The following is a 22,901-nucleotide window of genomic DNA, read 5'->3' on the forward strand; positions in this document are numbered from 1 at the left end:
ATATGGATAGAAAATTCAGTTTGTTTGTTTGTTTATTTTTTGTCAGTTCCACCTCCAGCCTTCTTTTGGCAAGATCTAGGGGTTTCTTCTAGGGTTTAGCTAATAATCCTTGCTCAGGAAACCTCCAGATGGACATCGCTGAGACACTGCTTCAGTTTTTTTCTTTTCAATTTGGACATGCCATGCACAACCTCACTGATGTATAAAACATTAGTACAAAATACAGAAAAGTTCTTTTGCTTTTTGCCTGCGTAGACCCTTTTTATGATGAGCTGAGATGTTTTTCCACAGGCAAAAGTTTTCCTAAAGAAAAAAAATGAAAAATAAAAAGCTAAAATAGAACAAACAGAAACTTTGCATTCAGATTTTTACAGTTTCCTGCATAAAAATATGAGGATGCTGTGAAGTCTCTGGGAAAGCAAAGAAGCCCAACTAGAGTGGCACTTTCGAGAAAGGATGTCCAGAGTACTGTTGCACATTTCAAGAGTTAATCATTATGGATCAGATTATCAAAGAGGCCTCCATCCTAACATCCAAAATTATATTCACTGTTTCCATATTTGCATGAGAATCATAAGTAAATAAACATTGCCCAATTGTGTTAAGTAGATATAATAAGAGACATAGGAATCATGATGCAAAAATATTGACTGCATGATTTCCTTACAGTAGATTTGGTAAATACTTTAAGAACATGGAATCATATCAGTATTTTTATGTTATTATAGTTCTTCACCTACAAACCTTTAGAAATTCATGTGAGCACTTTATCCATACTAGAGCACTGTAAACATCCTTCTAAAATAATGAAAACAAATCCTGGTTTTTATCTTTCCCTTCTATTGGGAAGTATAGTTTCCATTTTCTGGGAGTTAGTGTAGTGATCTGATCTGACAGATCTAGGTTTCTATCCTGACTCTGTCACCTACATGCTCAATCCATAATGTTGGACAAATCCACTAACATGAGAAACCCTCAGATTCTTCATTTGTAAAATGAGAAGACCATAGCTCCCCACACTCATGTTTATCAAAGGCTTTTCACACTGGATTATAATTGTCTGGTTGCTTGTCTGTTTCTCCCAGGATATTATGATATTCTTCTTCCCTGAGAAAGGAAGAATACCTTTCTCTCTTTAGAACAGTGGTTCTCAGCCTTGAGGACAATTTGAATCTCCCAGGACATTGTTCCCAGCCCCAGTGCCCATGCTGCATCCCAACCACTGAAACCATTATCTCCGAAGGTGAACCAAGATATCTTTGTTAAGTTTTCCAGGGGATTTTCTGCATTAGAACCAAGGTTGCAAACCACGGCTTTAAAAGGCTTAGCACAGTACCTGCTGTGTGGGCGTGTTACATCGAATGAATAGGAAATTTCATCAGTAAATGAGTGAAGATGTCAGAGACTACATTATGCTATCTCCCCCAGCAGACTGTGAGCTCATGAGAGAACCAAGGGGCGTATTGCTTCCTATCCCCATCTCTTAACACAGTGTCTCATTCACCTTTACATCCTTTGGCTCAATGTTTGGTTGAAAAAATATGAAACATGAAAGAAGAAGAAAAGAGTTTTCTTGGTCAATGAATTTTTTAAAATATTTTTTTAAGTAGAAGAGAGTTAGAGATTAGATTTTGCTCATGTGTTTCCAGTGGAAGGAGAGAAACAAGTGTCCCACTGTTCCACTTCCACATATACTGTGTGCTAACTCCATAAACACAGAACCATGTACTGAATAGTCAATATACAACAATTTGGCCTTGACTGATTACTCTGAGAAAATCATGAAACAAGTGGGAAAATACATCCTTTTTGGCTTTTCTCTGGACTTTCAGGGGCTCTCCTGGAAGAGCTGAGCACATCACCCAAAAAGGACAGGCTCACACCTCATGAACACAAATGTAAACAATGCATCCTTTACTGGATGGCCATTTATTATAAACCATCCTGAGTAGCCAGGGATGCCTGCTTCCAGTTTCAGTGAATGTTTGCTCTTATGCTTCCCTCACTCATTTACTGATGAAATATCCTATTCAGCGTGAATGAGATGAGGTTTACTTGCTCTCCTGGCCTAAATATAGCTAGAATGTTCCTGAATTCTGTGAGACAAAGCCAGAGAGACTCTCATTTTTGAGGGTGAAATATTTGCTGAGTCTCTTCTGCAAAATTTTTTCTTCAGCACATAAAATAGCTGAAAAATGTGTGAATATTTACTTATTTTCTCATTGTTTTATTTATACATCTTGGTAAATTTATATCCTTTAAATAGTGTGATAGAATTATCATGACATTTCTTTAATTCCCTTTGAATTCTCACAGGAAGTTGTGTATGTGAGTAAATACAAATTGCAATGAAAGCAAAGTTAAAATAAATACATACATAAAACAAAAGCCAAAACGTAAAATCTGCCAAGTGTTTGAATGATGATGATTTCACTTCATCTATACAATAAATTTATTTTCCTTAGAGAGTCACTGGTTCCACCTACTGGAATTTTGACATCCTTATTATGCAATAATGTTATTGTATAAATGCCTAAGATAATAAGACTGATGGCCCGGCTGAACTTAACTGAGCAAAGTTATTGAAGAACAAATCTTACTGGGTCAGCTATTAGAATAGATCTGAAGTTCTTCTTACAATTATAAACTGATAACTGAATATATGCCCTGTGTAGAATGTAGAATCTGCTCTTGTGTACAACAAAGCACACACACACACACACACACAGGCAGTCCTCACTTCGCATAGTAGGAGTGTAAAAAGACCATTCAAGCTGAAACCATGTAGAGTGATCTAATAATCAGTGAAAAATTCACTGATGAATTCTATGAAACATTTGAAGAATTACCATCAAGACTTCTCAAACTCTTCCAAAAAATAGAAGAGGAGGCAATACTTCCTAACTCGTGCTATAAAACCATTATTATCCTGATACCAAATATAGACAAAGGTATCACAAGAAAACCGGAGACCAATATTCCTTATAAATATAGATGTAAAAGTCCTCAATAAATACTAGTTAACTCAATCCAGGAGCATATTAAATGAGTATACATCATGACCAAGTGGGATTTATTCCAGGAGTGCAAGGTTGGTTCAACATGAAAATCAATCAACGCACCATATTAATAGATTAAAGGTAGGAAAAACCACATAACTGTCTCAATAGACAGAAAAATCATTTGACAAAATCCATCACCCTTTCATGATAAAACCACTGAACAAACAAGGAACTTTCTCTGTTTGACAAAGGGACCCACACTAACATCATACCTGATGCTAAAAGACCGAAAGTTTTCTCTCAAGATCAGAAACAAGACAAGGACGTATATTCTCACCACAGCTATTTATACTGCACTAGAAGTTCCACCCAAGGGAATCAGACAAAAGGAAGAACTAAAATTATCTCTGCTCATAGATTATATGGTATGATATGATATGTAGTAAGAAAAAATTATTGGAACTAATAAATGAGTTCCAAAAGTTACAGGATTTAAGATCATATAAGATCAACATATAAAAATCAGTCTCATTTCTGTACACAAGAAATGAATAATGTAAAAATAAAATTAAGAAAAATATTTCATTTATAATAGCATTAAAAAGAATAAAATATTTGGGAATACATTTAACCAAAGTACAAGATAGGTGTGTTCCCTGAAACTACAAAACATTATTAAAAGAACTTAAAGAAGATCTAAATAAATGGAAAGATGCACCATGTTTATGGTTTATAAGACTTAATATTGTTAAAATGGCAACAACCCCCAAACTCTTCTGCAAATCAATATAATCCCTGTTAAAATTTTAGCTGTGTTTTTTTCCAGAAATGATCAAATTGATCCTAAAATGCATTTGGAATTACAAGGAACACAGAATTCCCAAAACAATCTTGAAAAAGAACAAAATTGCAGCAACCACACTTCCCAATTTTCAAAACTTACTTCAAATCTACAGTAAACAAAACAATGTATGGTACTGACAAAGGAATAGGCATGCCCTGTTAACGGAATACAACTGAGAGTCCAGTTGAGGCCATTAGTGGCTGAAAACTAAAATATGTATGCTAATAGCATCCCCAGCAGCTGGGATAACAGGTCTCTCTTGAACAGGGAGTTGGATGGCATACCCCTGGATCCACTTTGCTGATGTGTATGATTCCATTAAAATTAAATATTTTTTGGTGAAGAGTACCTTGGATTAAGTTAATTGGCAGGAAGCAAAAAGTGTGAAGACATCAACAATGTTTATAACTAATAATTACAAATATTTAGAGTCTACAAAGAAACCCTGTAGCAATCCCAACTGAAGAAAGATGGATAATGCATATAAACAGGTAATTTACAGAAAAGAAAATCCAGGCATGAAAAATGTGCTTAAACATAATCAGAGAAAAACAAGAGAAAATGAAAAGGAACGCACCTTCATACAAGTAGACCGGCAGAAATAGGAAGGCTGGATAATATCAAGTTGGCCAGGATGTAGCATAGCGCAAGGTGACTGTACATCCCGATTTGTCTGAAACAGTCCTCAGTTCAGTTCAGTTCAGTCTCTCAGTTGTGTCCGATTCTTTGCGACCCCATGAATCGCAGCATGCCAGGCCTCCCTGTCCATCACCAACTCCTGGAGTTCACTCAAACTCATGTGCATCGAGTCAGTGATGCCATCCAGCCATCTCATCCTCTGTCATCCCCTTCTCCTCCTGCCCCCAATCCCTCCCAGCATCAGAGTCTTTTCCAATGAGTCAACTCGTCGCATGAGGTGGCCAAAGTATTGGAGTTTCAGCTTTAGCATCAGTCCTTCCAATGAACACCCAGGACTGATCTCCTTCAAAATGGACTGGTTGGATCTCCTTGCAGTCCAAGGGACTCTCAAGAGTCTTCTCCAACACCACAGTTCAAAAGCATCAATTCTTCTGTGCTCAGCTTTCTTCACAGTCCAACTCTCACATCCATACATGACCACAGGAAAAACCATAGCCTTGACTAGATGAACCTTTGTTGGCAAAGTAATGTCTCTGCTTTTGAATATGCTATCTAGGTTGGTCATAACTTTCCTTCCAAGGAGTAAGCGTCTTTTAATTTCATGGCTGCAGTCACCATCTGCAGTGATTTTGGAGTCCAAAAAAATAAAGTCTGACACTGTTTCCACTGTTTCCCCATCTATTTCCCATGAAGTGATGGGACCAGATGCCACAGTCCTAGTTTACATTTAATGTCCATCATAATTAATATCTGCTTTCATTGTCAAAAGTGTCTCTCTCCATTTAGAGCATAAATCACATGATCTCCCTGGGATAGAGGAATCATCATGGATAGTTGGTATAAATATAGACTGGTATAGCCATTTGGGAAAACAATCTGACACATTATTTAATCACATCAAGTATTTAAATAAATAATGGTGCTGCAATTTCCCTCTGGATATCTGGATTATGGTCTTCCCTGGTAATTCAGCAGTAAAGAATCTGTCTGCAATGCAGGAGATAATGCAGGAGACCCAGGTTCAATCTCTGGGCTGGGAAGATCCCCTGAAGAAGGAAATGGCAATCTACTCCAGCATTCCTGCCTGGGAAATCCCATGAACAGAGGAGTCTAGAAGGCCACAGTCCATGGGGTCACAAGAGTCAGACATGACTTAGCAACTAAACTATCACCATTTGAATTATGAAATATATATATCTGACATATACATATGTACATATATATGTACAAAACTCACACAAAAGTCCATAAGGAGATATCTAATAAGCTGGTCAGTGTAGCATTATCTGTAGTGGCAAAGAGTTAGAGGCTATCTGAGTATCCATAATTAGAAGAGTAAAGCATGAGGACACATGAGGAGCAACACAAAAAGTGTAAACATTAGAGCACAGATGGATTTTAAGACAATGCTGAAAGACTAGGGAAGAAGTTTGCGGCTATACATACAGACTGAGCACAGGGCACAATCTCCAACTTTTTTGTATGGTTTATTTTTTTACCTACTGAAGCTTGACAGATACATACACAATCAAGAACTGTGTAGCAATTATAAGCAATGGATTAGATGTACACATAGCAACATAGATATTCAGTTCAGTTCAGTTCAGTCGCTCAGTCGTGTCCGACTCTTTGCAACCCCATGAATTGCAGCACGCCAGGCCTCCTTGTCCGTCACCAACTCCCGGAGTTCACTCAGACTCACGTCCATCGAGTCAGTGATGCCATCCAGCCATCTAATCCTCTGTCGTCCCCTTCTCCTCCTGCCCCCAATCCCTCCCAGCATCAGAGTCTTTTCCAACGAGTCAACTCTTCACATGTGGTGGCCAAAGTACTGGAGTTTCAGCTTCAGCATCATTCTTTCCAAAGAACACCCAGACTGATCTCCTTTAGAATGGACTGGTTGGATCTCCTTGCAGTCCAAGGGACTCTCAAGAGTCTTCTCCAACACCACAGTTCAAAAGCATCAATTCTTCAGTGCTCAGCCTTCTTCACAGTCCAACTCTCACATCCATACATGACCACAGGAAAAACCATAGCCTTGACTAGACGAACCTTTGTCGGCAAAGTAACGTCTCTGCTTTTGAATATGCTGTCTAGGTTGGTGATAACTTTGCTTCCAAGGAGTAAGCGTCTTTTAATTTCATGGCTGCAGTCACCATCTGCAGTGATTTTGCAGCCCAAAAAAATAAAGTCTGACACTGTTTCCCCATCTATTTCCCATGAAGTGATGGGACCGGATGCCATGATCTACGTTTTCTGAATGTTGAGCTTTAAGCCAACGTTTTCACTCTCCACTTTCACTTTCATCAGGAGGCTTTTAGTTTCTCTTCACTTTCTGCCATAATATACAGTAATGAGTGAAAATGCAAGAAACAGAACAAGGTTTTCAACACAATGTCACTTACATGAATCAAAAATAATTCCTTCAGAAAAACAACATGTATTTTCAAGAATACATGGAATTCTTGGTGGGAATGTAAATTGTTGCAGTCACTATGGAAAACAGTATGGAGGGTCCTTAAAAAACTAATAATAAAACTATCATAAGATACAGCAATCCCATTCCTGGGCATATATCCAGAGAAAACTATGACTTGAAAAGACACAGGTACTCAATGTTCATAGTAGCATGATTCACAAAAAGCCAAGATATGGAAGCAACCTAAATGTCCATCAACAGATGAATGGATAAAGAAGATGTGGTACATGTATACAATGCAATATTATTCAGTCATAAAAAAGAATGAAATAATGCCATTTGCCGCAACATGGATGCAACTAGAGATCATCATACTAAGTAAAGTAAGTCAGAAAGAGAAAGACAGGTATCATATGAGATCACTTACACTGGAATCTAATATATGATACAAATGAACTTAACTATAAAACAGAAACAGACTCACAGACATAGAAAACAACAGATGGTTACCAAAGGGGAGAGGAAGTGTGGCAAAGGGATAAATTAGGAGCTTGGGATTTTTTTTAAAAAAAAAGAAGAAGAATATATACAAACAGAACAGTGGCCTATGACAGAGACAGGAATCTGAGTGAGATATAGGGATAAAGGAGAAGGAAGGAAGGAAGAAGGGAGGGAAGAAGGAAGGGAGGAAGATAGATATGAAAAGGGCTTTGCACAACCCAACGATGATGCTATGCCATGACCTGAGCCTTTTGATTAACTTAACTCTCTGCGCCCTTAAGAGCATAAGAATCATGAAGGAATCAAGGCTGTTTCCATTTCAAGCAACAGAAACTTGGACTAATTTCGGAGGGGTGGGATGGGGGAGTGGGAGTGACTTTTTGGCTTACATAAAAAAAGAATCCAAGGGTAAAGGTGCAGCTGAATCCAAGAGCTCCACTATGTCATCTTATGTTACTTGTCATATGTGTTTCTCTGTATTGGTTTCTTTCAAGCATCTCCTCTTCATAACAGAGCTCTAAGAGGATGAATGATTTTACTTTAGCAGGTAGGGTAATGAGAACTTTAACTTTTTTCTTCTTCCTCACCATTCTAGACAAAATTATGAAACTCCAGTACTTTGGCCACCTCATGCGAAGAGTTGACTCATTGGAAAAGACTCTGATGCTGGGAGGGATTGGGGGTAGGAGGAGAAGGGGACGTCAGAGGATGAGATGGCTGGATGGCATCACCGACTCGATGGACATGAGTTTGTGTAAACTCTGGGAGTTGGTGATGGACGGGGAGCCCTGGCATGCTGCGATTCATCAGGTCGCAAAGATTTATCGGGTCGCAAAGAGTCGGACACGACTGAGCGACTGAACTGAACTGAACTGAATGTTCATTGACTCTGATTGGCCTATTCAGGTCATGTGCATTTTCTGAACCAGTCATGATAGGGTGTAAATAGTTTCATGGCCAAAATAGGTCATTCTTTCCCAGACTGTGGGGTCAGTCCCATGAAAACCTGTTACTAAAGACAAATTCTACAATACAAGTCCATTAAAACACTTCCAACACTGCCCAGTTACTAATAAAGAATTCTATAATGGCACTGTTTTCCCAGTAGAAATTTCGTATCTGGGTAGATCACAGAGGTAGAACTGGTCTCTAAAGAGAGGACGAGGAAGGTGACTCATGGCCATGTGGCTATATTTTAGGAATGCTGCAAATTCCTCTTGCCTAAAATATCTTCCCCATCTGCCAACCACAGTCTTAAATTCCAATTCCACTACTGAGATTCATTGTTTGGGGCCTATAACATGGACCCTCCAACATGCTTTGGAAACACATGTAAATAGCTCTTAGCGTGTATCAGCTTTTAACACCTTGACACTGATTACCTTACCAGACTGATGATGACAGGGAAGAGTCTAAATGGGCTAAAATGTCACAAAGGGCAGACCTGGAACTGTGGGATCAGGGTGATAGGCAAAAATGAGAAGGGTAGAAAGGGACAGGATTCTCGAGACCCAGCCTGACTACAATTTTTCTTGGTAACAACTTTACTGTGTGTCAGAAAGAGCATCCAACGAGAGGATGTTTGGGAGTCTAGTCCCTTCCCCTAACAAGACAAGTGCCATGTTGGAGACCTAGCTGTAGAAGAGCACCTGGCTGTGTCTGCTGAGAGAGGTGAGATTGTTTAAATAGAAGATGCTCAACGGGAAGAACCTTGGACTCTTAAGAACCTTATTGATATATTTCTAGCTTTTAATAGTTAAAGAAAGATGTTCCCAGAACGTTTGTTGATCTCTTCTATTGACTCTATTGACTTGAAAGTGCCAGTTCCTAAATGATATTTTGCTTTGTCTTGTTTCTGGCTAGTGCAGTAGCAGTGATAAAGCAATACTCCAAAGCTCACTTCCCACATCATTTGGGACAAGTTTTTTTGTTTCCCTGGTGGCTCAGTGGTAAGGAATCCACTTGCCAGTGCAGGAGACTTGGGTTCAGTCCCTGGTCCGGAAGATCCCTTGGAGGCAGAAATGGCAACCCACTTCAGTATTCTTGCCTGGGAAATCCCATGGGCAGAGAAGGTTGGTGGACTACAGTACTTGGGGTGGCAAAAGAGTCAGACAGGGCTTAGTGGCTAGACAACATTTTCCTTCTTTAGAGTATCCCAAACTTGAACTCTTCATTACTAAGTTTCTTATTTCACCAGGCCCCATCTTGCGAAAAGGAATTATAACAATGCTTAACAATAAAAATCTGGCCCAAAGTTTAGTAAGTAGATGGGGGACCGGGGAGAGAAGGGAGCTTAAACTATCAGCAGTGGTTATCTCAAGGATGGGAACTGTGATGTAGATGAAGGTAGTGAAAAAGAAAAGTTACATTTTATTCCATATATTTTATTTTTGCTTGATTTTTGTTGACAGTGATCATGTATTCATGGATCCTTTAAATAATTTAGAATTTAGTTAAATTTGCACTTAATTGATTCTACTAACTAAAACTTGTCCTCACATTTGGGATTAAACTTGAGAGAGGCAAGGCTCGCTCTGTGGCCTAGATAAATGCTGACCTCACAGAGAACAAAAGTATCCTATAAATGTCCCCACTGTCTGAATTAAGCTTAAAAGTGATGCTCAAATTACAAGACACCAAGTTGAATAAAAATGCAAAATGTTCCAATTTTTTGTTACATCTACTTTTTCCTTTTTTCAAGAATGAACTACTGCTGTTCTTGAGAGCATCATAAAGATACAGGTCGTTTATGCTGCTACCCTGTATGGGTTTCAGTTGGTAGTAAATGGTTTTCTGAGAGGTTTGAGTTAAAGCTCTTATGTAAATAGAGAGAGGCTTACATAATGCTCTTTAAACTAGAACTTTGAAGACAATCTGCAGTAGGCATATGAGATCTGTCTGTGCAGCAAATGGCATCTGAAAAGTATCAGGAAGCCATCCAAGATTTGGTTCAAGAAAACAGGAAGAATAAACACCCACGGTGCAAGCTTCTGATCAATCGTTTAGCCAAACCTCAGCCACAACCAAACAGACAATGTGTAAGAGATGTGCCTTAGGTTTATAGTAGTGCTACAAAGCCAAAGTATATTTCAGCAGCGCTCTTGAGCACGGTTCATTGTCAATTTCTACGTAAAATTCTCCAGGGGCTGGAGCCATGCCTTCGGCCGGGCCGTTTCCCTCCCTGTAATGTTAGACAGTGCATCATCTCACGGAAGAGGCTAAACTGGCATTGATTTTCCAATTTTTAAAAGGAGTAACCGTTTCCAGCAAAGGCACGCTGGGGGCGGGAGGTGGGGGAGAGGGGTGGTCTGTGTAACGGAGAAACACTTCAAACTGAAAGCGCTGCCGAGAAGGGAGGAGGGAAGCTGCGGTGAGCGAGCGGCGGCTTCTCTCTGCCCAAGTATCCGGGCTGCAAAGTTCTGGCCACAACAGCTGCGACGCTTTCTTTTGGTGGACCTGCGGCGAGAGTTGTTTCTCTGTCAAAAGAGAGAGATTTCTGTACTTCTCAGGGAGGCGGGACGCACCCTCTTCCGACCGTTTCCACTGTCGCCTCGGTTACTCCGGTCCTTACGACCTCCGTTAGGAACCCCGTCCTTGTACAGCCAGGAGGGAGAGACGGGGGAGGAGGAGCGCGCGCGCTGGGTTTCAAACTCGGGCGAACTTTGCAGAAGCCCCCGGTCTTCACCGGGCTCCATGCAGGCGCCCCTCCCGATTTCCCAGTCCTACAGCCCCGGGGCCCAGAGAGAAGGTGGTCTCTAACTTTCAGGTCCATTCCAACCCTGAGATTGGGTTGCACCCGGAGTTTGAGGTTCGCGAAGTAACTACTGCGGCCGAGCGAGCTCGGGGCCGCGCGCTCGAGGTCGGAGGGCGGACGGCGGGAGGAAGCCTCCCGGCCTGGAGCCCCGGGAAGTGTCCCGCCCAGCTCGGCCCGGGATGAGCCCCCTCTTCGCCGGCCCCCTCCTCATCCCTCCGCTCCCACCTCCCGCTACCCGACCCCGGTCCCGACAGCTCCGCGGAAAGGGGACCCCGCAAGCAGAGTCCCCAGCAGCCGGCATCTGCTAACTGCCCTGACACCCCTTTCCCCTGCCACGTAAACACCACTGAGAACTGCGTAGACTCGCGTTCCAGCACCTGCCCTTTCCCCAGAAGCCTGAAAGTGGCTGAATGGAAACACTGACACGTGAAAACTCTATTCTGAGTGACTTAGCGTCCGCCGCCTTGAGGTTTTAATCTTGCTCTGCTCGTCCCGCCTGGCGCTCGGGGCAGATGTCCGCAAGGTCCCGGAGTTCTTTACTGTCCCCGGGGGAAGGTGAGACGAGGAGGATGGGGAAGGTGGAGAAGGAAACGTGAGAGGTCTGGGGCCACTTGGTATATACAAGAGGATATCCTAATCCCAGGAATTGAGGTCCCTTGCATTGTTTCCAAGCCAAATGCACAGAGCAGCTTTTTTCGAAGCCCTGGGACGCCCAAGTCACGTCTTATGAACCGAGAGAACGGACTCGCGCGCCACCACTGACCATCTTGTCCTGGAGGTGGGGGCCGGTGGCTGTACTGTTCACTTTAACCCTGCCGCCTGCATCAGCAACAGGTATTAAAGTAAGGAGACCCATGCAACATCTGGTCCTCCTCCCCAGCCACCTTGTGGCCGACGCCCCGGCCCTGTGTTGCCCCAGACAGGGTAAGACAGAGTCTCAAGGTCACTTGTGGCCAACAAGGTGTGAGATTTCAAAATGTCAGGGCACTGCTTGGGGGACAAGTCTCTTGTCAAACCTCTTCTCAAAGGAACTGAGTGCCCTTGTCTTGGCCTTTGACTGTTTCCCATCTAAGAAAACCTTTTTTCTTTTGCAAATACAACATCGAGGATCTCTCGCGTCCCTGCAATTCTAGCTTTGACATTTCTTCTGAAAAGGGTTCGCGGCGGTGCATTTTGGCTGGACTTCCCTTCCTTCCGCTTCCCCGCAGGGATCTTACTGCCTCGTTTTCTCAGCCTGAGACAATGACCAGTGACCCAGGTTTTCTCCAGACAGTTGATACGGGTTCCTCTGGCGTTCCAGGTCTACTTGAGGACCGCCCACCAAGCTCCTTGCTCTCCAACTACCACTGTCTGTACAGAGTGGAAGAGATTCACTCTCTAAAATATGACCTCTTCCAACCTGAGGGCCCTTTGCCATGAAGCCAACGGAAAGAAGCAAAGGAAAGCAGCAGAGTTGGTGGCTGGACACCCCAAACTTTGCCCTCAGAGAAGGAAAACCTTCCATTCCTGCCTCTCACCACCGTGCATTGTATTCCTGAAACCCGGGAATGAAAATGGAAATTGTTTGATGTATGAGGAGACGTTATCTAATTAGGGCATAAGAAATTTAATCTTTCCAGCATGCAGGTCATATAATTAATGTTAATTTAACGCTCAAATTCTCAGTCATTAATTTTTATTCTCTTAGATGCAGTTTGGCAGGGGCCCCTGATCCATGGCAATGGATTTTACTAGATGTGAGAGCACACTTGGTCTTAGGAGTGACTCACCGCAGACCTTCCCATCCCAGTAACAAGATCGCATCATGTATGCATTATTAAGCCACGTAATTGAACGGTCCATAGTTTGCATATCAGACTATTAAAATAATGTGTTTTGCTTTTCTCCGAACACGAATTGTTCAAGCCTCTGCGAATATGTGGCGATTCTGATAATTATCACCAAATTACTGCAAATGTTCTCTTCATTAACATGATTTCTTTCAAGCATTTTCAAAAATGTGAATATTATTATGAATTAAGGAACTTCTTACAAAGTTGTCTCAACTTTTTTTTTTTTTCAAAGAGACTTGTCACTTGGAAGGAAAGGATATAATTTAAGTCGGGAAGGGAGAGAACTTCTCTTGCTATGCTTTTCAAATGGCTTTCTCCAGCCAAATAAAAGTTTTCTCTCTGGATTTTCACACAGTTTCTAGGCAAGAGGCAGATGCAGAGAGAAGAAAGAGAATATAAAAGTCACAGGAGAGTAAGAGAATTGTTTTTTTTTTTTTTAAGTTTTTACTATCTGATTCCCTCCTGGCATAGATAACTTGTCCCCACAAACAAATCATAACTTTTTTGCCATGCCCAGAGTAAACGAATATTCCCCCCTTTAAAAAATACCAACTCAAATTTTTCTAAAACTAACAGATTGTAATTAATTAAATAGTGCTGTTTTCCCTAGTTGTCCTAAGCTTTGTGGTTGGAGAAATTATAAGCCAAATCGTAAGAAGCCTTTATTGTAACCCTCCCTTCACACACAGTGTTCAAAGTTGAATAGTAAGATATTAAGAAAAACAGAAAAGGAAGAAAGAACACTATTGCAAAATAAGAGTCTCTTTTAAATGTAAGAAATTTGCATCTATACGCCATTCCAGTAAAATTTCCCTTTGGGTGATTTTTTAAACTCATAACAAACAGCTCATTCTGCCTCTGGTGTCACCGCTCCTTCCCGGTACAGCGTCGCTGTCGCGCGCAGGTCTCTCTCCTCCGACGGCGCTTCCAGCGCGGAGACGCTCCCACCAGTCTAAGCAAGGAGGGGGTTTCACCCATCGAAACGTCTCTCGAGTTTGAGAGGGTTGTAAGAGTTTTCCTAAATAAAATATGGCAGGGAAAGTGTAGGGAGGGAGAGAGAGTGTGTGGCGCATCCGCCCGCTCCAGCAGTAATCTGCTTGGCTGTTCCCTGCTGGGCTGGATACCCCCTCCCCTCGTTCGGTGCCCAGATCCTCCCGGCCCCTCTTCTCGAGCCCGCTGTCAGCTCTCCGGGGAAGGGGTGCCAGGCCCCGGGCGGCACTTTTATTTTGGCTGAGAGGAGGGAACGCTGCTCCCAGGCCCGAGGGAGGCGAACTGAGCCCTTCTGTTTGGATTTCCCTCCTCGCTATAGCAACCAGCAGCATCCGGACAAAAATGCGCCCTCCCTGGACAATGGCCGGGCCTCCCGCTTCTCGCCCTCGCCTTCCTCCCCCGGATCGCAGCCAGGACCTGCCTAGGAGCTCAGTGGCTCGGTGGCCGGGAACGCCCCCACCCCCAGCCCGCGGCGTTCCCTAGCGGTACCCCGGGGAGGTCAGGCCGGGGCGCCCGGACGCCGCCGCCCGTTCTCCCTACCCGGACTTACGCCCCACGCAGGCCGAGGCCCGGACACACTGCCTCCCGGCGGAGTACGCGGGATCCCACCGCGGAGTTTTCCGCGAGATTGTGTGGGTGGTTGGATGCCCCTGAGGGGCACCAACTCCAGCTTTTTTCAGTGTTTTTTTTTTAAAAAGGTTAGTATAATGCACGAAGCAGACTACTCCTCCACCCCGCACATTCACGTAAATATAAGCATCCTAAACCACGGACCTAGGCTTGATCTCTGACTTTCTTTCACTCTCCCAAGGTTAATTAAGTTCCCTTCCACGAGCTCCTCGTCTATTCATTATTCTCTTCCTCTGACCTAGGGCGTCAATATGATCAGGCCTGTGACTCTGCCTGTCCTGTTTTCCTATTTTTGCATTTAATGCTGGGACCCAGCTGCCCCAGATTACCATCAAAACTCGCGGCAAAGACCAGAGGGGTGAGATGGTCTCATTGCTCCAACCTAAGGCTCCTTTTTTCTGAGTCTTCTTCCAGACAATGCCAGCCTCTGCATTCCCAGGACCCACATTCTGGAAACCATTCTATTTAAAAAATAGTCATCTCTAGCTTCACTAAGCCCCAAAGTGCCTAGAATGACAGTATTGAAACTCAGAGATCTAGAAGAAGGTCCCAGTCCACAGCTATTATCGCTGTGGTCAACTGTACAAAAGAAAAACTTAGCTCAGTGCACCAGGACACTAACAATAGGACTTAGTGCATTCTTACACTTTAGCGGGGATTTGTATCCATACTCTGTCCAACCAGAATAAGAAAAATGAAGTCCGACTTCAACTAAATGCAGCCTTGTTTCCCCCAGTGATGGAAACCCAGCCCTAAATCTTGGACACATCACCATAAAGTAGCGGAGGATACTCTTCCCCTGCACCTGTGCACAGGTGTGTGGGGGTGCTCTTGGCCCCTCCTTCTGCTTCTCAGACTGTGCCCCAGAAGATAAGAAAGAGAAAGGACTGTGGCAAGAACTTAATCTCAGTACTATCTCCAAAAGCTTTGGAGCGAAGGAGGTTTCTGTTGAAATTACTTTTATCTATTAAAAAGTTGTCATTTCCTCCTGCTTTAGGGGAAGGGATAAGGGTGGGAAACACCTTCAGCCTTCATTGTTAGGAAGTCATTGAATGTTAGTCCTTTGAAAAGGAAATTTCAGAAAGGTAACTAAGAGCCACCAATCCCCTCATGTTGTGTCCCTATTTCAGTATAAACAAGCTGTATTAATGCCAAATAGAATTTGCCTTGTACACTGATGGAATGTGTCCTTTATGCTCTCTCCCCTGTAAGGCCTCATATTCACCACTCAAAATTTAGCAGACTTTCTTTGATAAATTACTCAATGTAATCCTTGAAATAGCTAGACTGCCTGCGTGATATGGTTTTAGAAGTCTTCAAGTCATGCCTGTCTATAAAATATTCACTTGTGGACTACAAAAGAGGGGGTCACTTATAATGATAAGATTGAGAACATGAGGAAAAGGAGAAACAGAATATCCACAAATTCAAATAATTTCATTTTACAATACTGAACTTAGAACATTACATCTTACTGGTTTACACAGTAGTAAAGATAAAATAGAATCATCCGTATGTGAGACATGGACAAACACAGATTTGGCAAGAGTATGAAGAATGGGCGTTTCAACTTTCAGAAAACTTTTCCTTCTTCAAAACCGTTTATGACATGGAGACGGATGCACATTTAGAAACTTGTAAAATGTATATATAGACAATAACATATAAATCTATGTGGAATTTTTTTAATTGGGAAGACATTGTGCTGCATAATTAAAGATATTAATTTCTGTTCTTTTTAAAAGTAAATGTTTATTGTGTCTCACAAGAACTGGCAGCTTGGAAATGCATTTTCCTTGCTTCTTACAAATGCATCTCTAAGCCTGTAAGTCTTCAAGCTCTAAGGAGGTTTTCATTAAAGGAGCCAGCTGCCTCTTTGTGTGGATTGGTTGTTTAAAGCTGAAGCTCTAAAGTGGAAACCTCAGTTTTGACATTCTGTAGGCCCTTAGCAAAGAAGTTCCATTTAAATGTGGGGAAGCTCTCAAACAACTCCTGGATACTAGCAGAAGAGCAGAAAGTACAGGAATACAATGACTGGAATAAGGGAGAAAGGAGAATAAGAGAAGGGACTTAGAATCCTCCAAGGTGGATATATTAAAAAGAAAATCCCAGTAGGTAATTTTACCCAAGTTTAAACCAGCTGCCACCTTGGAAGAAAATTCCCTTTGTTTCCTGATTTCCATTATCATAAAACTATTAAAACATCAATAAGAAATAAATTAAGATCTATCAAATGAATAAATACCATCTCACCTCTATCTTAATAAGTGCATCCTTTCAGCTCAATGTTTAGGAGTGATCATGGCGGTTTTTCTGCCAAGACTTGGTATGGAGCAATACAATAAATGATATTTTACACATGGTGTGTGTTTACTAGATAAAGTTAAAATCGAGTTCAAATTAGAGTGTACAGGTTGATATCATTAGTGTTACTCATGTGAAGACTTTGGGAGATTCTGGTCAAGGTGCTGGGCACTACTAAGACCCAGGTCTGGCTCACGCTTTTGAGAAGTGTGACAATGTGGGGATAAATATCTTTTTGGTTTAGCTCGGATTCTGAGTTATTTTCTCTCCAAGCAGTGCAGTAGGAAGTCCGCACCAATTCCTCAGACCAGTCCAGGTCAGGATACCGACTCAGCAGAGCCCTTGCTGAGACCTAGAGGAAGGGGATGGGCTGGTGAGGTTGCTCAGGACGCCTGGAGCTTGTTCTCGTGAAAGGGGCCCGGGGAACCCAGCAGTCAGCCAAGGAGGCTGCGAGGCCCGCGTGAACAGCTTGCTCAGCCATTGTCCTAGCCAGTGATCTCGGGGAACTGTACTGGAGTGAGGGAGATATCAAGACACCTTGTCAGTTCAAAGCATTTTAGGTTTGTTTGAAATCCTCTCCACGTCAACGTAAGCAGCCTCTGTATTTGAACAGTGCTTTGAACAGTGAAAGGGAATGAGCTGAATCAAAACCTGGAGGTGTCTCCCCGAGACACTTTCAACGTGCTTTTATGAGGGTGGAGAAATGCAGGGAGACGCGTGGACTCTGCTCCGGTGGTGTCAGCCGCAAAGAAAGGCGCCCACGACGGTGGGAGGAAAGGAAGGGAGGACCAAAAACCCCTCATCGGGGGTCTAAAACCTCTGAGGTTCCTGGAGCCCCAGGAAGGGGCTTCGCCGGGAGGCAGACTGGAAGCCGAGGTACCCAGGACCCGGCGTTCGCGCCAACCGGGCCTCCGGCGACAGGCGGAGAGGCGGGGGTGGCGCGGGGGGAGGTGGTACCCAGAGACACTGTGCGCGCCCAGCCCAGCCCGCCCGGTGATTGGCCAGGCTGCGGGGGTGGGGGTGGGGTGCAGAGGCTGAGGCTCAGGGGTAGGGCAGTGCTTTGTGTACTCCCGGGGATTTATTGGGTGCATTAATCGAGTAGAACCACCCGGCTTACCCTGTTGGGAATGTTTCGGCTCCGTTGCCTGCCAGCGAAATGAAGCGAAGGTGGGGGGAAGGGGGTGGAGTGGAGACCTGGGACGTCAGCATGGGATGAATCTCCGAGCAGTCCTCGTCAGTGAAGTCCCGCTGCAGACAGGAAGTTTGGATGTACACATGCAGCCTATTCTTGCTTCCCCACACAAAACCCCAGCGCCCAAAGCCTGAAACTGGGGGAAGGGAGGCAGAAGGAGAGGAGGGTGTGGGTTGGGGGGAATTTTAAACTGACTCCGAGTCTGGCCGCCTCGGTTCCCTCGGAGATTGGAAACCTTTTTCTTCCCTCGAGTGTTTCACTCCCACCGGCTGCAAGGGGCCTTGTCCCTTGAGAAATGAGAAATCAAATCCAGAGAAAAGCAGACACCTGCCCCGGAAGGGGGAGGGGGCGAGCTTTTCAGCATCCGGACGCGGCCCTTCCCGGCGGCTGGATCCTTCCATCTGTGGGAGCTCCGAGTTCTCCCAGCCGAGCGGTTGGGGAGGAGGACAGCCTGCGGCCGGGGGTAGCGGGGTGGGGGGGGTGAGGGGGTGGAGGTGATGAAAAGAGGCGCGGCGGGTTGGGCCAGGACGCGGCTGGCGAGTGGCCCGTGCGCTCCCAAAGCCCCAGGAGAGCCAGGCGCCCAGCGCTGGGGACACGGAGACGCTGCTAAGGGAGGCGGTCCTGCCCTCCGCCCAGCCCCTTCACTCCCGGTCGAGCAGCCGCGGGCGCCAGCGGCAGAGTCTGCGCGCTTCCAGGCTTGGACTTTTTCATTTTTTCCTAGCCGGGCAAAGTTACGGGATTCCTAGCAGCCCCCAGGCGCGCGGCCAGAGTGGCTCCGCGCTTGCGCGAGAACCCAGCGCCAGAAGGTGTGTGTCCTCGCCTCGCCGCGCGGGTGCGCGCGTGGGGGGATGCAGGTCCGTTCGGTTGGCAGCCTGTGGGCTCGCCCCTCCCCTAACCATTTCTCTCTCTCTCCCCCACACACGCTCATAAACACAGGGCACGTGGAAATTCTCCGCCAAAGCGCCTTGCCCGGGCGAGTGCTCAACGCGGTGATTTATAAACAGCTCAGCCACTCCCCAAAGACCTCCGCTCCTCGTTAGTCATGATGAATTCTCTGGCCCGTTCCACTTTGCTGTCTAGATTAAGATGCTCGGAGGCCCCAAAGTGCTCCCCTTGAGCGTTGATTTGGCTTCCCTCACAAACTCACGATCGCCGGCAACGCCAGCGCTAAGGGCAACGACGGAGGGTCGGAGGGCGGAGGGTGAGAGGTGGGGACGCAATTCACTTTCCCTGTGGTTGGGTTTTTACCCCCTCACCCCCTTCCAAGGCAGCAACTTCTGATTCGCTTTGCAGTATTCGCGCGGTACACTCGAGCGTGCGTGGTTGCTCCGCTGCTCCAGCACCGGCCTGCGCCGGATCCTCCTACCCTTGCTAGCAGACTCCGAAAGCGGCGGCAGGCACCTGCTCCAGGTGGCTGCGGCGCTGACGGCGCGACGCGCTCGTGCTGGGTAGAACCGTACTGCCGGTGCAGGGTCCCGCAGTCTCACTCCGGAGTTCTCTGCTGAAGGCTAAGCAGACAGCTTCGCCAGTGAGCGCCTGGAAGCTAAGTTAGACCACCCCACCCGCTGGCGTCCGCCGAAGTTTAGGATTCGGAAGATTCCCCTAGTACAGCCCATTTTCCTTCACTCGCTCTTCCTCTCTTTCGAAGCAGCTAACGGAAAAAGTTGCATCCAAAAACTCAAGGAACACGGAAAGCGCTCGCGCAGTCGAAGCCGCCCTTGGTGCCTCCCTGCCCCTTACCCAGAGGCCGAACACCCCCTTGACAGCGCTCCTGTCACAAAGTGAAGGTCTACTCGAGTAGGATCCTAGTTTTCCCTAAACCCAAACCTGTGCGCGCCCCCATTGTTTGAATGTGTCAGAGACTTTTAGAGTTTTGTTTTGTTTTCAGTCCAGACCGCTGTGCTGTTAGAACAGGCAACTCCTCCGCTCCTGAACAAGTAGTCTCTTACAAAACCGAGGCGCCGGTGGAGCCTGCCTTTAATGGGGTCCTCACCCCGAGGTGCTGGAAGACCATCGGGTCTGGAACCTAAAAGGAAGAGATCTGGCGCTAGCGGGGTGGGGAGAGGCGAATAAAAGCACCTTTGGGGAGGCAAAAATGTCACACCTGGAGCAAGAAGCACATGGGCACTGAAATTCTAACAGTTGGGGAAAGGAGACTTCAGCGTGTGTATGTGTGAGGGGGGGTGTAGCCTGACTTCTGGCTCTAGGTATGAGACGTTGGGGTGTATGTGTGTGTGTGTGTGTGTGTCCCAAGGTGAATAAAAGTCGGACTCCCTCTGGCTTGTGGGGACTCAGCCTTTCTCTTCCTCTTTCTTCACTCCTTCTCCCGCCCTATTGGGAGGACAAGGTGGACCGACACCCCGCCCCCCCACCGCCACCCAAGTCTTGCAAGTGGCTGTGGTCGATAGAGGGCCGGGGCGCCCCCGCCCCCCGCCACTTCTCCGCCCGGACCGCCAGGCGCGTCTGCTTGGGAGACAGATGGGGGGCGGGCCCATCCTAGAGGGTCGGAGGAGGCCGGGGGTGGGGGAGAAGGGGAGGTGAGAACTCTGAGAATCTGAATGGGGCGGGGGGGTGGATCAGAGAACAGCTAAAAGGACTCCGCGCCCGGGGTGGGGGGGAGGAGGAGGGGGCATCTCTGCGCCAATCAGTGGCGCCGGCCTGGGAGGTTGCTAGCGGTATCCACGTAAATCAAAGGGCGCGGAGCCAATGGGAGGGGGTGGAGGGGGCGGGGCCCAGGCGCGTGCCGCTGCGAGCTGGCGCTGCCAAGAGAGCGGGAGAGAGCTGGAGAGAGCAGGGAGAGGGGGGAGCGCTGAGCTAGTCGGAGAGTGAGCGAGAGCAAGGAGGGAGAGGAGGAGAAAGAGAGCGAGGGCGGGCGGGCGGGAGGCGGCGGCGGCGGCAGTAATAGCAGGAGCAGCCACAGAAGGCGTCGGAGCGGGCGTCGGAGCTGCCTGCTGGCTGGGAGAGAGACAGAGGAGAGAGACGGAAAGCGAGCGAGGAGAGGAGCCCGAGGCGAAAAAGTAACTGTCAAATGCGCGGCTCCTTTAACCGGAGCGCTCAGTCCGGCTCCGAGAGTCATGGCGACCGCAGCGTCTAACCACTACAGCCTGCTCACCTCCAGCGCCTCCATCGTGCACACCGAGCCGCCGGGCGGCATGCAGCAGGGCGCGGGGGGCTACCGCGAGGCGCAGAGCCTGGTGCAGGGCGACTACGGCGCGCTGCAGAGTAACGGGCACCCGCTCAGCCACGCTCACCAGTGGATCACCGCGCTGTCCCACGGCGGCGGCGGCGGGGGCGGTGGCGGCGGCGGCGGGGGCGGGGGTGGCGGCGGGGGCGGCGGCGACGGCTCCCCCTGGTCCACCAGCCCCCTGGGCCAGCCGGACATCAAGCCCTCGGTGGTGGTACAGCAGGGCGGCCGAGGCGACGAGCTGCACGGGCCGGGTACTCTGCAGCAGCAGCAGCAGCAACAACAACAACAGCAGCAGCAGCAGCAGCAACAGCAGCAGCAGCGGCCACCGCATCTGGTGCACCACGCCGCCAACCACCACCCGGGGCCCGGGGCATGGCGGAGCGCAGCGGCTGCGGCGCACCTTCCGCCCTCCATGGGAGCGTCCAACGGCGGCTTGCTCTACTCGCAGCCCAGCTTCACCGTGAACGGCATGCTGGGCGCCGGCGGGCAGCCGGCGGGGCTGCACCACCACGGCCTGCGGGACGCGCACGACGAACCGCACCACGCGGACCACCACCCGCACCCGCACTCGCACGCGCACCAGCAGCCACCGCCCCCGCCGCCCCCGCAGGGCCCGCCTGGCCACCCGGGCGCGCACCACGACCCGCACTCGGATGAGGACACGCCGACCTCGGATGACCTGGAGCAGTTTGCCAAGCAGTTCAAGCAGCGGCGGATCAAACTGGGATTTACCCAAGCGGACGTGGGGCTGGCGCTGGGCACTCTGTACGGCAACGTGTTCTCGCAGACCACCATCTGCAGGTTTGAGGCCCTGCAGCTGAGCTTCAAGAACATGTGCAAGCTGAAGCCTTTGTTGAACAAGTGGTTGGAGGAGGCGGACTCGTCCTCGGGCAGCCCCACGAGCATAGACAAGATCGCAGCGCAGGGGCGCAAGAGGAAAAAGCGGACCTCCATCGAGGTGAGCGTCAAGGGGGCTCTGGAGAGCCATTTCCTCAAATGCCCCAAGCCCTCGGCCCAGGAGATCACCTCCCTCGCGGACAGCTTACAGCTGGAGAAGGAGGTGGTGAGAGTTTGGTTTTGTAACAGGAGACAGAAAGAGAAAAGGATGACCCCTCCCGGAGGGACTCTGCCGGGCGCCGAGGATGTGTACGGGGGGAGTAGGGACACGCCACCACACCACGGGGTGCAGACACCCGTCCAGTGAACTCAAGCGGGAGGGGGAGGGGCAGAGCGCGGGGCTCCCCCTCCCCTTTGGTCCGCGGCCCTTTCCCGACCCTCTTGTTCCCTCTCTAACTTCTGATTGTTATTTTCTTTTTAATTATTATTTCCCCGTCCCTTAAAAAGAAAAAAAATAATAATAAGGAAAACAACTAAGGCACTGGACTATCCTTTAAACGGTAGCAGGTGTAATGATGTTTTGACCTTTACAGACTAGTACCCAGGCAATGGAGTGGAGTGTCTCCTAGAGAGAGTAAGCAGAGTGTGTGTGTGTGTGTGTGTGTGTGTGTGAGAGAGAGAGAGAGAGAGAGAGAGAGAGAGAGAGATGGCGAGCACTGAGTTAAATACCTGGCAAAACTAAATAAATTACCAAAAAGAAAAAAAAAAAA

The 22,901-nt window shown here is 47.0% G+C and overlaps 1 protein-coding gene across 1 annotated transcript; it reads left to right on the plus strand.

Moving 5' to 3' along the window:
• The first annotated feature begins 20,908 nt into the window (after positions 1 to 20,908).
• POU3F2 (POU class 3 homeobox 2) lies at positions 20,909 to 22,664 on the plus strand. Its single transcript, XM_044924333.2, has one exon. The coding sequence runs from the start codon at positions 21,182 to 21,184 to the stop codon at positions 22,496 to 22,498; it is 1,317 nt and encodes a 438-aa protein (XP_044780268.1). The 5' UTR covers positions 20,909 to 21,181; the 3' UTR covers positions 22,499 to 22,664.
• Positions 22,665 to 22,901: the final 237 nt, after the last annotated feature.

This window comes from Bubalus bubalis, chromosome 10, assembly GCF_019923935.1.
Source record: "Bubalus bubalis isolate 160015118507 breed Murrah chromosome 10, NDDB_SH_1, whole genome shotgun sequence".
Lineage (NCBI taxonomy): Eukaryota > Metazoa > Chordata > Mammalia > Artiodactyla > Bovidae > Bubalus > Bubalus bubalis.